At 52.8% G+C, this 13042-nt stretch overlaps 1 protein-coding gene across 5 annotated transcripts in view; it reads right to left on the minus strand.

The window, feature by feature from the left end:
• Positions 1-5715: 5715 nt before the first annotated feature.
• WIPI2 (WD repeat domain, phosphoinositide interacting 2) overlaps positions 5716-13042 on the minus strand; it is a 48140-nt gene continuing 40813 nt past the window's right edge. For 3 of the 5 annotated variants that reach the window (XM_025401443.1, XM_025401441.1, XM_025401445.1), the window contains 4 exons: positions 12380-12544; positions 11358-11465; positions 9839-9969; positions 5716-8710 (listed from right to left, as the gene is read on the minus strand). In XM_025401443.1, coding sequence (XP_025257228.1) covers positions 8598-8710; positions 9839-9969; positions 11358-11465; positions 12380-12544 — 517 coding nt within the window. In that variant the 3' untranslated portion in view covers positions 5716-8597. The remainder of the gene's footprint in view (positions 8711-9838; positions 9970-11357; positions 11466-12379; positions 12545-13042) is intronic. The other 2 variants (XM_025401444.1, XM_025401442.1) reach the window with 1 other exon arrangement.

Consider the following 13042-nt stretch of genomic DNA (forward strand, 5'->3'; position numbering starts at 1 on the left):
ATTTTTTAAAATTTTTTTTTAATTTTTTTTTTTTTATTTTTTTTTTTTATTTTTTTTGAGATGGAGTCTCTGTGGCCCAGGCTGGAGCGCAGTGGCACGATCTTGGCTCACGGCAAGCTCCGCCTCCCGGGTTCACGCCATTCTCCTGCCTCGGCCTCCCGAGTAGCTGGGATTACAGGCGCGCGCCACCACGCATTTTTAGTAGATACGGGGTTTCACTGTGTTAGCCATGATGGTGTCAAACCCCTGACCTCGTGATCTGCCTGCCTCGGCTTCCCGAAGTGCTGGGATTACAGGCGTGAGCCACTGCGCCCGCCGGGTGCTTGGCTTGAAAAGTTACTTGTCCTCCCACCCACGCCATTCCTGAGTCACTGCAGGACTGAATGGAGAGGGCAGGCGGGCAGGAGGCTGCAGGGCTTCCTTCAGAGCCTGTTTCATTTTACTCAGAGCTTCGGCTAGTACCCGTGTGCTCTGGGATGCAGGTTTAAGCAGGAAATCCCAGCCGTTATTTCCAAAGCTGGTGGCGGAGTTCAGAAGGTTCTCGACTTCACATGCACCCTGCCTCCTCATACCGAGCTCCTTCATCCCTGCAGATCCGCGCCCTGCAGACAGAGCTGTGTGCGCAAGGAAGCCGGTTCCCTGGCCCTACCGTTCTGCGGCCGGCCCTCGGTGGACTTCGGTCTGAACTCTCCCAGGTCCCCAGGCTCAGGCACAGGCTCAGCACTAAACGCACCAAGGAAGGTCAAGAGGAGAGCGCTGAGGGAACCTCCCCGAGGGAGAGGAAAGGCAGGGAAAAGCTACGTTCTGCTCCCCGCGTCCCCCGGTCTTCAGATTCCCCTGAGGAAAGGTGCTTTGCTATTGCGGGGAGCCCAAGCGCATTTCTACTCTGACCCACTAAAAAGTAATGCCACATAGGAAGAAAAAGCCACTTCTGAAAGCAGCAACGGGGCTGGGCGCGGTGGCTCAGGCCTGTCATCTCAACACTTCGGGAGGTCAAGTCGGGTGGATCACCTGAGTCAGGAGGTTTTTTTTTTTTTTTGAGACAGAGTCTTGTTCTGTCGCCCAGGCTGGAGTGCAGTGGCACCATCTCGACTCACTACAACCTCCGTCTCCCAGGTTCAAGTGATTCTTCTGCCTCACCCTCCCGAGTAGCTGGGACTACAGGCGCACACCACCATGCCCGACTAATTTTTTTTTTTTTTATATTTTTGTATTTTTAGTAGAGACGGGGTTTCACCATATTGGCCAGGTTGGTCTTGACCTCCTGACCTCAGGTGATCTGCCCACCTCGGCCTCCCAAAGTGCTGGGATTACAGGCGTGAGTCACTTCACCTGGCCAACGCCAGGAGTTTGAGAACAGCCTCGGAAACATGGTGGAACCTCATCTCTACGTAAACATGCAAAATTAGCCAGGCTTGGTGGTGTGCGCCTGTAATCCCAGCTACTCCCGAGGCTGAGGCAGGAGAGCTGCTTGAACCTGAGAGGCGGAGGTTGCAGTGAACCGAGATCATGTCGTTGTACTCCAGCCTGGGCGACAGCGAGACTCCATCTCAAAAAAAATAAATAAATAAAATAAATAAAATTAGAAGCAGAAGCAGTAACAGAAACAGAAATCAGCACATGGAATAGTGGAATCTTGTGTGTGTCCGAGGGATGACATGATGCTCAGCGTCTGCTCAGACAGACGGTGGCTGTGAGAAGCCCCGATGGGAGAACTGCCAACCCGGACAGTCCGCTGTGAAGACTCCACGCCGACCAACGCCCCACAGGCCCCACGGAGATGGGCGGGACTGAAACACATGAGGCTTGGCCTTTGATGTAAAAGAACTCCCCAAGCTGCCGGGCGCGGTGGCTCAAGCCTGTAATCCCAGCACTTTGGGAGGCCGAGACGGGTGGATCACGAGGTCAGGAGATCGAGACCATCCTGGCTAACACGGTGAAACCCCGTCTATACTAAAAAATACAAAAAACTAGTCGGGTGAGGTGGCGGCGCCTGTAGTCCCAGCTACTCGGGAGGCTGAGGCGGGAGAATGGCGTAAACCCAGGAGGTGGAGCTTGCAGTGAGCTGCGATCAGGCCACTGCACTCCAGCACGCGGGATAGAGCCAGACTCCGTCTCAAAAAACAAAACAAAACAAAAACTCCCCAAGCCAGAAAGAAGTGCGTGGTGAACCAGTTCGGCTCAGAGAAGGATGTGCTTCTGAAAGAACTGCCACATCAGCACTGTGTTTAAACTCATATGCTAATCCAAACATGGTCCGCCAAGAACGCAGGCGGAACAAGTCCACCGTGTCCCGGCCCGTGCACAAGCAGGCCAGCTGTTCCACCGACACCATCACTCAGCTGCGGGGACACCTGGAGGGCTCGCCTGTGTGATGCCGCCCATCCTGGGAGGGTCCGGTTTCTTGAAAAGATTTGAGTCAGGCCTCTGGCATTTTGCTGTAATATTCTAGGTAGAATTATAGGGCAATTTGGTACAAATTAGATGTTTAAGGCTGGGCGTGGTGGCTCACGCTGTAATCCCAGCGCTTCCGGAGGCCGCGGCGGGTGGATCATGAGGTCAGGAATTCGAGACCAGCCTGACCAACGTGGTGAAATCCCCTCTCTACTAAAAGTACAAAAATTAGTTGGGCGTGGTGGCGGCGCCTGTAATCCCAGCTACTCGGGAGGCTGAGGCAGGAGAATCGCTTGAACCCGGGAGGCAGAGGTTGCAGTGAGCCGAGATGGCACCACTGCACTCCAGCCTGGGCGACAGAGTGAGACTCTGTCTCAAAAACAAAACAAACCAAACAAACAAAAACAAATGAGATGTTCAGCCTGTGAGTAGGCAATGAACAACAACAACAACAAAAATAACCCAGAATACCGGTTTTAAGAGAGGGGGTCTTGCTGTGTGGTTCAGACTGGCCTCAAATTGCTGGCCTCAAGCGATCCTCCTGCCTCAGCCTCCCAAGAAGCTGGGATTATAGGTGTGAGCCACCATGTCCAATTCTTTAACGTGTTATAAAATGCTGATAGTGGCCGGGCGCGGTGGCTCAAGCCTGTAATCCCAGCACTTTGGGAGGCCGAGACGGGCGGATCACGAGGTCAGGCGATCGAGACCATCCTGGCTAACACGATGAAACCCCGTCTCTACTAAAAGATACAAAAAACTAGCCGGGCGTGGTGGCGGGCGCCTGTAGTCCCAGCTACTCGGGAGGCTGAGGCAGGAGAATGGTGTGAACCTGGGAGGCGGAGCTTGCAGTGAGCCGAGATCGGGCCACTGCAATCCAGCCTGGGCGACAGAGCGAGACTCCGTCTCAAAAAAAAAAACAAAAAAAACAAAATAAAATGCTGATAGCAATGGGCTTTCAGTCAGATTTGGTGGGGGAATGTAATCAGTATGTTTACCTGAAGCTCAGGCAGGCACACACACACACACTCACAGACACACACATGCACGCACACTGGCAGCACCAACAACAGCTTCACCTAAAATGAAGTGTTAAGAGGAATCAGGCCGGGCGTGGTGGCTCACGCCTGTAATCCCAGCACTTTGGGAGGCCGAGGCGGCCGGATCACGAAGTCAGGAGATGGAGACCATCCTGGCTAACACAGTGAAATCCCGTCTCTACTAAAAATACAAAAAATTAGCCAGGCATGACGGCAGGCACCTGTAGTCCCAGCTACTCAGGAGGCTGAGGCAGGAGAATGGCGTGAACCCGGGAGGCAGAGCTTGCAGTGAGTTGAGATCGCACAACTGTACTCCAGCCTGGGCAACAGAGTGAGACTCCGTCTCAAAAAAAGGAGGAATCTATTTACATTATAACTAACTATAGGAACGATGTGGAAGCGAGGGATCAAGACAGTCTCTTCACATTCTGAACCTTAGAAAGATTTCATTTTTCTTTTTCTTTTTTTTTTTTTAATTTTTAAAATTTTTTCGAGATGGAGTCTCGCTCTGTCGCCCAGGCTGGAGTGCAGTGGCCGGATCTCGGCTCACTGCAAGCTCTGCTGCCTGGGTTCCCGCCATTCTCCTGCCTCAGCCTCCCGAGTAGCTGGGACTACAGGCAGCGCCACCACGCTCGGCTAGTTTTTTTTTTTTTGTATTTTTTAGTAGAGATGGGGTTTCACCGTGTTAGCCAGGGTGGTCTCGATCTCCTGACCTCGTGATCCGCCCGTCTCGGCCTCCCAAAGTGCTGGGATTACAGGCTTAAGCCACCGCGCCAGGCCTCTTTTTTTTTTTTTTTTTTTGAGACAGAGCCATGCTCTGTCCCCCAGGCTAGAGTGCAGTGGAATGATCTCCGTTCACTGCAAACTCCGCCTCCTGGATTCAAGCGATTCTCCTGCCTCAGCCTCCTGAGTATCTGGGACTACAGGCATGCGCCACCACACCCAGCTAATTTTTGTATTTTTAGTAGAGACGGGGTTTCATCATGTTGGTCAGGCTGGTCTCGAACGCCTGACCTCAGGTGATCTGCCCGCTTCTGCCTCCCAAATTGTTGGGATTACAGGCATGAGCAACCTCACGTACATTTCAAACAAGTGACTCGGTCATACCCTGCATGCAAAGGACTGGTATACAAAGATGTAGGGCAGGGGACACACGAAACAGGAAGCCTGGCCCACCCTCACCCTTTGCCAATGTGGTTATGAAAACCAAGAGCAGCCAGGCGAGGTGGATCACGGCTGTAATCCCAGCACTTTGGGAGGCCGAGTTGGGTGGATCACTTGAGGTCAGGAGTTTGAGACCAGCCTGGACAACATGGTGAAATCCGGTCTCTACTAAAAATACAAAAATTAGCCGGACGTGGTGGTGCATGCCTGTAGTCCCAGGTGCTTAAGAGGCTGAGGGAGAATTGCTTGAACCCAGGAGATGCAAGTTGCAGTGAGCTGAGATTGTGCCACTGCACTCCAGCCTAGGCGACAGAACAAGACTCCGTCTCAAAAAAACAAAAACCCAAAAATGAAAAACTAAACCAGAAAAACCGGATGAGCAACAGGGATGAGTCAGGAATGTGTTTTCTGCCACCCCTCGTCCCATTTCCTTGGCTAAGCTGTGGCCAAAGCACTCCCGGCCTTTTACACGTGGGACCTGCTGCTGGCTGTGGAGGCAGGAAGACTCTCCTCTCCAAATGAAACCGTGCGTGGGAAGAGTCACCCAATTATCTCTGTGGCAGGGAGCGGCAGCCATGGAGCTCCTGGGTCTCCTGACAGGGGCAGGGCCTGCTGTTCCAGGGTGCCCGCCACCTCCCAGACCAGCTTGCACCACCTGCCTGTTAAGCTTGGTGTTAAGAGAAAAGGCAGGGATGAAAGAGACCCACGTGTAATCTCCATGTGAATTACACTTTTTTTTTCAGACAGAGTCTTGCTCTGTCCTCCAGGCTGCAGTGCAGTGATGCAATCTCAGCTCATGGCAACCTCTGCCTCCCAGGTTCAAGTGATTCTCCTGCTTCAGCCTTCCGAATAGCTGGGATTACAGGCATGCGCCACCCCCCCCAGCTAATTTTTGTATTTTTAGTAGAAACGGGGTTTCACCATGTTGGCCAGGCTGGTCTCGAACTCCCGACCTCAAGTGATCCGCCCACCTTGGCCTCCCAAAGTAGTGGGATTAGATGTGTGAGCCACCATGCCCGGCCTCTGAATTACACTTCTTACCCGTATTGTCACCTCCCTCCCTCCTGGCTCTTTATTCAAACACCAGAACCGAATAAAAATCGTGTTTAATTGCAGAAGACACATTTATGTTGTAGCGTTTATTGGGTGCCCACCGCCGGCTGGGCACTGAGTTGGGCGTTTGCAGGACACGCAGTCACACAACACCTCACAACAGCCCTGTGAGGTAGGGATGAGTCCCTCGAACAGTCCAGAAAATGTGGGCTCCCAGGCACCCTGCCCGCTCCCACAGCTAGGCAGGCGGTACAGCGGGGACTGAAGCAGTTCTTTTTGACTCCAGGTTCTATGCAGCTCTTGGTCCCATTGTTTTGGAGATTACAGGTTTGGTCCCAGAGTCCACTGAGCCCATTCACAACGTTTACAGGTTTTGTTTCCTATCCCCCACCCTCATTGTCCTTTTTGAAGTCTGGAAAAATATAATTTAAAAATGAATATGAGTGTACAGTTTGGAGTTCGGCAAATTAGTACACGTTCTGTTTGGTTCAGGGTCCCTCTCCATCTGGGTCTCTGGCTCAGCAGTGAGTTCTAAAGGGCATCTCAGCGGCCTCTCTCTGTCCCCGTCACTCCCAAGCACGTCTGAGGCCGCCAGTGAGGCTGGGACTCATGGGTTCCAGCAGAGGAAGAGGAGCTGGTGGGAGTGAAACGGGCAACAGCAAAGTGGAGGCGGGTAACCCTCCACAATGGCTGCTCAGCAAACACAGACGTCCTCTTCATTCTTCTCGACCAAGAATCTGCAGTCCTCCTCCCTTCTTTAGAGCGCACGGCTTAGCTCTGACCCAGGCAAGCACAGGGCTTCCTGTGGTCTGCATGGAAAGCACCCAGCCAGCCCTGCCTGGGCCACCCGAGGGGGAGTGTGGGCCGAGGGTCACAGGACATCCGAGGCCTCCTCTGCAACTGCCTCATCTTACAGTGTGGGAAGCCGAGGCTGCGCGAGGAAGAGAATTCCCCGCATCTTCTAGTACTACCAATCCCAAAGACAGACAAAAGGGACCTGGCAAAGGAGATTCGAGTCTCCAAATCCTCACGACAGGCAGGCACCAGAACCAACGGCACTTTAACACAGAACTGGAAATGCAGCTCTCTTTGGTGATGGGGAACCCTAGCTCAGGGTTCCGTATCTCTTGTGCACTTTTTTCCCCCCACGAACACACTCTAGCCAAACGTGCCTCCCAGGAGATGGAGTGCACGCTCAGGTTCTAGAGAGCCCTCTGGCCTTGCACCACAAGCTGCGGGCATGGGTCAAGGCTGCGTGCTGCCGCGGCCCTTCTCATCCCTGCTCAAGCATAGCCCGCTCTGGCCTCAGTGGTCCCCACCGCCTCAGCCTGCGTGACCGGGATCCCATTTCATCAAAGGTCCAGGACAGACACGCAGGGTTTGAAGGAAAAGTTCAATCAGCCCACCTGCACCTCTGCCTAATGCAGATGTGCTGTGTGCCGCACACCAGCGGCTGTGAGGAAGCCGGTGTAGTTGAGTCCGACTCCAGCGTCCCCTGCATTTAGGAGTTTGCCTTAAAGCCAACCCAGGAACACTGGGGCATTTCACTGCAGCCGCTCAGCGGAGGTGGCAACTCCCCTCCAGCTCTTGCCCAGTGTGACCATGACAACCATCTGGAAACAGGCGTCCCAGCCTTCCTCGGTTCAAAAACCCGAGCCTGCAAAGGCAGGGTAAATACAGTTTTTGCCTTTTCCTTTCTATCCGTAACTTACACCACTCCAAAGATTCTAAAACCATCTCTCCTGCCATTAACTCCACTTAAATGCCCTCAACACTTTGGCTGCTAGGTGTCTTGGTTTGGAATGCAGAGTCTGAGGTACTTGAGGTTGTTTTAATTCCGTAAATAGGAAAAGGGAAGTGAGGCAAATACTGAAGCTTGCAACCACAATCTCTCATCGGTTAGCTGAGGAAATTTTCTAAGATGAAAATAGAAAGGCACATGTCGCCCTGTGAAGGACGTGGCCCAGCCGCCTTCTCTCTGTCGCTGTCTCCCGCTACGACCTCTCACACAGGTAGGAAGCCCCTGCAGATAGCAGGGCCAGAGAAAGGACAGCTCGGATGGCCACCACACTTGAATTCTGTGCTTTCCTGGGCATAGGAGTAGCTACAAACTTTCCTTAAAAAAAAAAAAAAAACACACAGTTTTTCAACAGGAAGAGTAAAGTAGAAGAACAGATCATTTAATTATACAAACAAAATCGCTTTCCTTTGCTCCAGGGAGTCCAGGCAACCTTTTAAGTTCATTTGCTGCCTGAAAGAAAGGTTTTTAGTATCAGAAAGAACCTCGCTCTCCTCCAATATTCACATGGAAAACAAGAGCAGAAACAAAAGTCCACCATGGAAGAAATCCCAGAGTGATCCAATTTGGAAAGAATTTAATTAACAAAATAAAACGGAGGGAAAATGGTCCAGGTGGGGCCCCAGGGAGAGAGCGCTCCTGCCCTAGCCGAAGTCCGCCCAGCACACCTGGTGGGCAGCCCCTGGGCCTGTCACTGCAGAACTGGCCTTGACAACCAGACCCACTGTGCACAACGCCACGGCTTCCTTATGCACTCAGCATTATGTACAGATATTAAAAAACCCAACGGCAGGTGGCTGGAAAGTGGCTTCTAGCTCCCCTATGCTGGCTTGGCACGTTCATGCATGCAAAGCGAGGAGGTTTTGCGGGCTTCACCAAACAGTTAATTTTGGCAAAAAGAGAAAACAAACAAACAAAAAGCTAAAATTCATAAGCAGGATTTAAAAGCCACTGAAGTGAAAACGATGTATGTCCTCAGCGTTATGGAGTTTAGACTACCACTACAATCTTTTTTTTTTTTTTTTTTTTTTTTTAATAAAGTCTCTGCCATCCTCTCCCCCGACTCAGGTCAAAGTTCATAGCAGCAATGCACAAAGTCCTCTGTGAAGCCAGTGTTCTCTGCTCCCCGGGTCAGAGGTCACAGGTCAAGTTCAGTCAGTCCGAAGAATCATGGGCGGGTGCTCGCTGTCCTCATCCAGGCGCAGGGCACTGGCCTCGTCCTCCAGGCAGGCGCCACCCACAGCACCCAGGTCGTCTGTGTAGGCTGCAAAGAGACGATGAAGTCACCCTTCAAAGGCTGGGGACACACCACAGACCCCATGACACAAACTGAGGACTGTGTTTTGGAAACACTGGTGTATGTTTATAAACTGCAGCCTGTATTAAGATGTTCTGAATTCTGATTGCTTTCTAATGAAATCTTTGCGGCCTTTGGCAGCTTGAGATGAAGTCATTTGTTCTCTGACATTCATAAATGTCAAAATGACACCTGCCCAGTAAACAGGGGCTCCCTAATGGACAGGCCACAAACTCCCTCAAGCTGGTTACACAGAGCTCAAAAATAACACCAGGAAAAAATAACGATACTAAGAGACTTTCAGGGCGGGCTTCACAAACCGGAAGCGCCGGTTCACGGATGGGAGTGGCGGAGAGCAGTGGGACAGCCCCGCGTGGGTGCAAAACCACAGGCTCTCCCGCTGGAGTGCAAGTTGGTTTTTTTAAGAAGGTGCCTCACACAGCCAAGGCTGTGGCTGGAGGATCTCGCGCATGGGTCTTAGTGCTGCTGCCGGAGGGGAGCCCGTTGGCCTCGTTCCCCTACGGCTTCTGCACTTCACAGGCCCAGCACGAAGGTGGTACTTCATGCAGATTTGCTGAAGGACGAAAAAGAGGTGGGAGGGAAAGACCGAGGCCAAACCCTTGGCAGTACTTTTCAGGGTGGTATCTTAGCTGAGAGGTGGCCAGTCTGGGTGCAAGTCACATGCCCCCAGAGTCACCTGAGCTAGGATGACCACATTTTCTTCAAAAACGGAGAAGATGGGCCTGGTACGATGGCTCAGGCCTATAATCCCAGCACTTTGGGAGGCCGAGGTGGGAGAATCACTTGAGCCCAGGAGGAGTTTGAAACCACCCTGAGCAACATAGGGACACCCCATCTCTACTTAAAAAAAAAAAAAAAAAAAAAAAAAAAAAAAAAAAAAAGGAAAGGAAACTGAATTCAGCCTTGAGAGGCCTTGGCAGACCCATTTACCAACCTCGCCTATGTCCTCAGAACCAGTCCCCCACTTTCCCAATGAGGAGCCGGTAGGGTAGCTCCGGAGCCAGCAGGAGGCAGGAGCACTCCGGGGCAGTGGGTGGGGCTAATTACCTTCCACGTTTGCGTCATGCCCCTTACCAAGTCTCGTTGGGGATGAAGGCACGTAAGTACCTTTTGCTGCAGCTGCGCCGTATGTCTGAGTGACTAAGGGGCAGTCGTGAGAGGCAGAGTCCAAGATCTCATTGGCCGTCTCCAGGCTGCCATCCAGCCTGGAGGGGAGAAAGTGACACAGCTCAGTGTCTCCACACAGGGCGGCCTCGCGGGCAGCACACACTGGCTGCCTTGCCGCAACAGAGCCGACGTGCTACTCACCAACAGGATGCCAGGCATTCATCACGCAACTTTCATCTCCTTGTGTATCTGTACACATTTTTACATGAAGAGTTTTACATGGAAAGTCTAAAGAGGGAGTTATACTTAACAAGGCAGTGTTTCACTTTTACGATGGAAGAACATAACTAATAACTAGGATTCATTATTTTAAGAAAAAGTCAGGCTAGGCCAGGCGCAATGGCTCACACCTGTAATCCCAGCACTTTGGGAGGCCAAGGCGGGCGGATCACGAGTTCAGGAGATCGAGACCTGGCTAACACAGTGAAACCCCGTCTCTACTAAAAACACAAAAAATTAGCTGGGCGCGGTGGCAGGAGCCTGTGGTCCCAGCTACTCGGGAGGCTGAGGCAGGACAATCGCTTGAACCCGGGAGGGTGGAGCTTGCAGTGAGCCGAGATTGCGCCACTGTACTCCAGCCTGGGTGACAGGGGGAGACTCCGTTTCACAAAAAAAAATAAAAGGCTAGGTGCAGCGGCTCACTCCTGTTACCCCAACACTTGGGGAGGCCAAGGCAGGAGGCTCACTTGAGCCTAGGAGTTCCAGACCAGCCTGGACAACCTAGCAAGACCCTGCACAAAAAAATAATTAGCTGGATGTGCTGCGTGCCTGCAGTCCCACCTACTAGGGAGGCTGAGGTGGAAGAATCCCTTGAACCCGGGAGCTTAAGGCTGCAGTGAGCTGTGAATGCACCACTGCACTCCAGCCTGGCGAGGGTGACACCCTGTCTCTAAAATAAATAATTATATTGTTGCTGGAACTTTTTGATCATAAAAAAATGTGTGAGACAGAATGAAAATGCATTACTTCTCGATGAACAACTGTTAACTCCCTGTTTTCCAAGGACAAACCTGTACCTCACAGTGAGACAAGAGGCTCTCAACCACGCGCACTGACTTGTGGCGGCCACCACCCTGCACCCTCCCTTTCCGAATGCGAAACTCCACCCTGCGGACGAGGGCCTGGCCTCCCCGCGCCTCTCACCCAGCTAAGAACAAATGCGGCTCCCCCGCCACCCCTGCGTTGTCTCTGTGCCCAGTCCCTGAGGGAGTCCTGACGCCGCCAGCCACAGCCCGGGGCTCGGGGCTCCCTGTCCTGCAGTGGCATCGATTTCACCTGGGAAAGCAAAGCTCCCGACCTGCGTGGCATGGGCCACCATGCTGGCATCTGCCCCTTTATGTCACTGGTTTGCAAGGAAATAAACAAACATACGCCAGGTGCCCCAAAAGCGCGGAGCAGCTCCGTGAAGCGGCCGGAGCAGACTCACCGGTGCTGCTTCATCAGGGCGCACTCGCCGCCCTCCTGGGGGTCCAGGTTGTACATGTACAGGTACCCATCGGAGGCACCCACCAACAACCGTGGGATCTTCTGAATTCTAGGGAGAACAAAGAGCAGCCACATTCTAGCCAACTGTCACAAAACGGTCTCATTACACGGCAGCCTCACTTTTGGCAGGCCAGGGAGGAGACCCCAGCAGAATGAGCACAAGAGCAGCTGCAGGCGCCTGGTGCCCACTGACCTCAGCTCACAGGGCCAAGGCTGCACTCGTGGCCGAGCCCTGACGCCCATGGGAGACGAGAGCGGGAGGGACAAAACTGGTTTCGTGGCTTCTGGGATCATTATGGGGCCCTGAAGCCCACAGGAGAAGAAAGCGGGACAAAACCAGTTTCGTGGCTTCTGGGATTTATTATGTGGCCCTGAAGCCCACAGGAGATGAGAGTGGGACGAAGCTGGTTTCGTGGCTTCTGGGATTATTATGGGTAGTCGTTGTCAGAGAAGTTTTCCAGGACGCTAGTCAGATAACAAAACTGGAAAACGATGTTTAAAGACGCATGGAAGCCCAAAGCCCTGCTGTCACTGGATGTAATGACAATCTTTCCTGCACTCAGCACAGAACCTTAGACGATCCCAGAACGTTCACAGGCCCCATGTGTGTTCTGAAGCTGGACCCTGGGGCCGGCCAGATGCCTGAGACTCAGCAAGTGTGGTTTCTGTGGCCCCAAAGGGTTAACTATGGCACACTCACAAGGTTTGACTTAACGTCTTTCATTAAAACCGCAGACTGTCCACAAAACAGAACGGGAGACCGTGTGGAAATGGACCCCACACAGAGCGGCAAGCCTAGTGCCTGCCAGGGCGCCTCCCATCCCTGACAACTCTCGATGGAGTGTCGGCTCTAAGGAGCTGCTCCTGTTCAGGAGAAACACGGAAGGGGTCACAAGCTACCAGGACTGGGCACCTCGGCCTGAGGCACACGGGGTGGGGTATGCAGGCGCCGGCTCTACTCACGTGGCTAGCGAGCAGATGTTTTTGTGGCCGCAGAATGGCAGGCGGACCGTGGCGAAGGCTCTGCCCTGGTTGAACATTTCTGTCACTTGGGAAGGCAGGTAGCTGGTGGAGGCCATGAGCACCTTCCCGAAGTACCCGGTCCAGGTGGTGGGCTCCTCTGGGGGTCTGGAAGGAAAGGCCACTAGACACATGAAGCTGTACCCTCCCTGGGGGGATGGCCACCCCCTACTCACACAGACGCACAGTTCTGGAGCCAACAGCAAAAGTCTCCATTCTTCACAGGAAACTTAAGAAGGGTTGGTTATAAGCAGACACTCAGGGCCCCGGGGGCGTCATGGGGCTTCCTCTGGGAGGTGTCAGAGGAGGGGCACTCAGCTTCAGGGAGAAGCAGCCGCAGCCTTTGAGTGGCCACAGCCAAGACGTGGCAAGTGATCACACATCCCCTTTACAAGGGTGTGAGGACGTCTAGGGCCTAACTGATGACCCCTGCTAGGTCTCTGTAACAGAAGTCTCCAAAAACCTTGAGTATAGACCCCAAAACGTTATTTTCCCGTAGCCTATTTGTGTTGTTATTCATCTTTTTTTGGGGGGAGGGCGGGGCATGTTCCATTTGTCTTTTTAAAAATTGTGATGAAATATACATAACAAAATTTATTCTGACCA

The sequence above is a fragment of the Theropithecus gelada genome, chromosome 11 (assembly GCF_003255815.1).
Source record: "Theropithecus gelada isolate Dixy chromosome 11, Tgel_1.0, whole genome shotgun sequence".
NCBI lineage: Eukaryota > Metazoa > Chordata > Mammalia > Primates > Cercopithecidae > Theropithecus > Theropithecus gelada.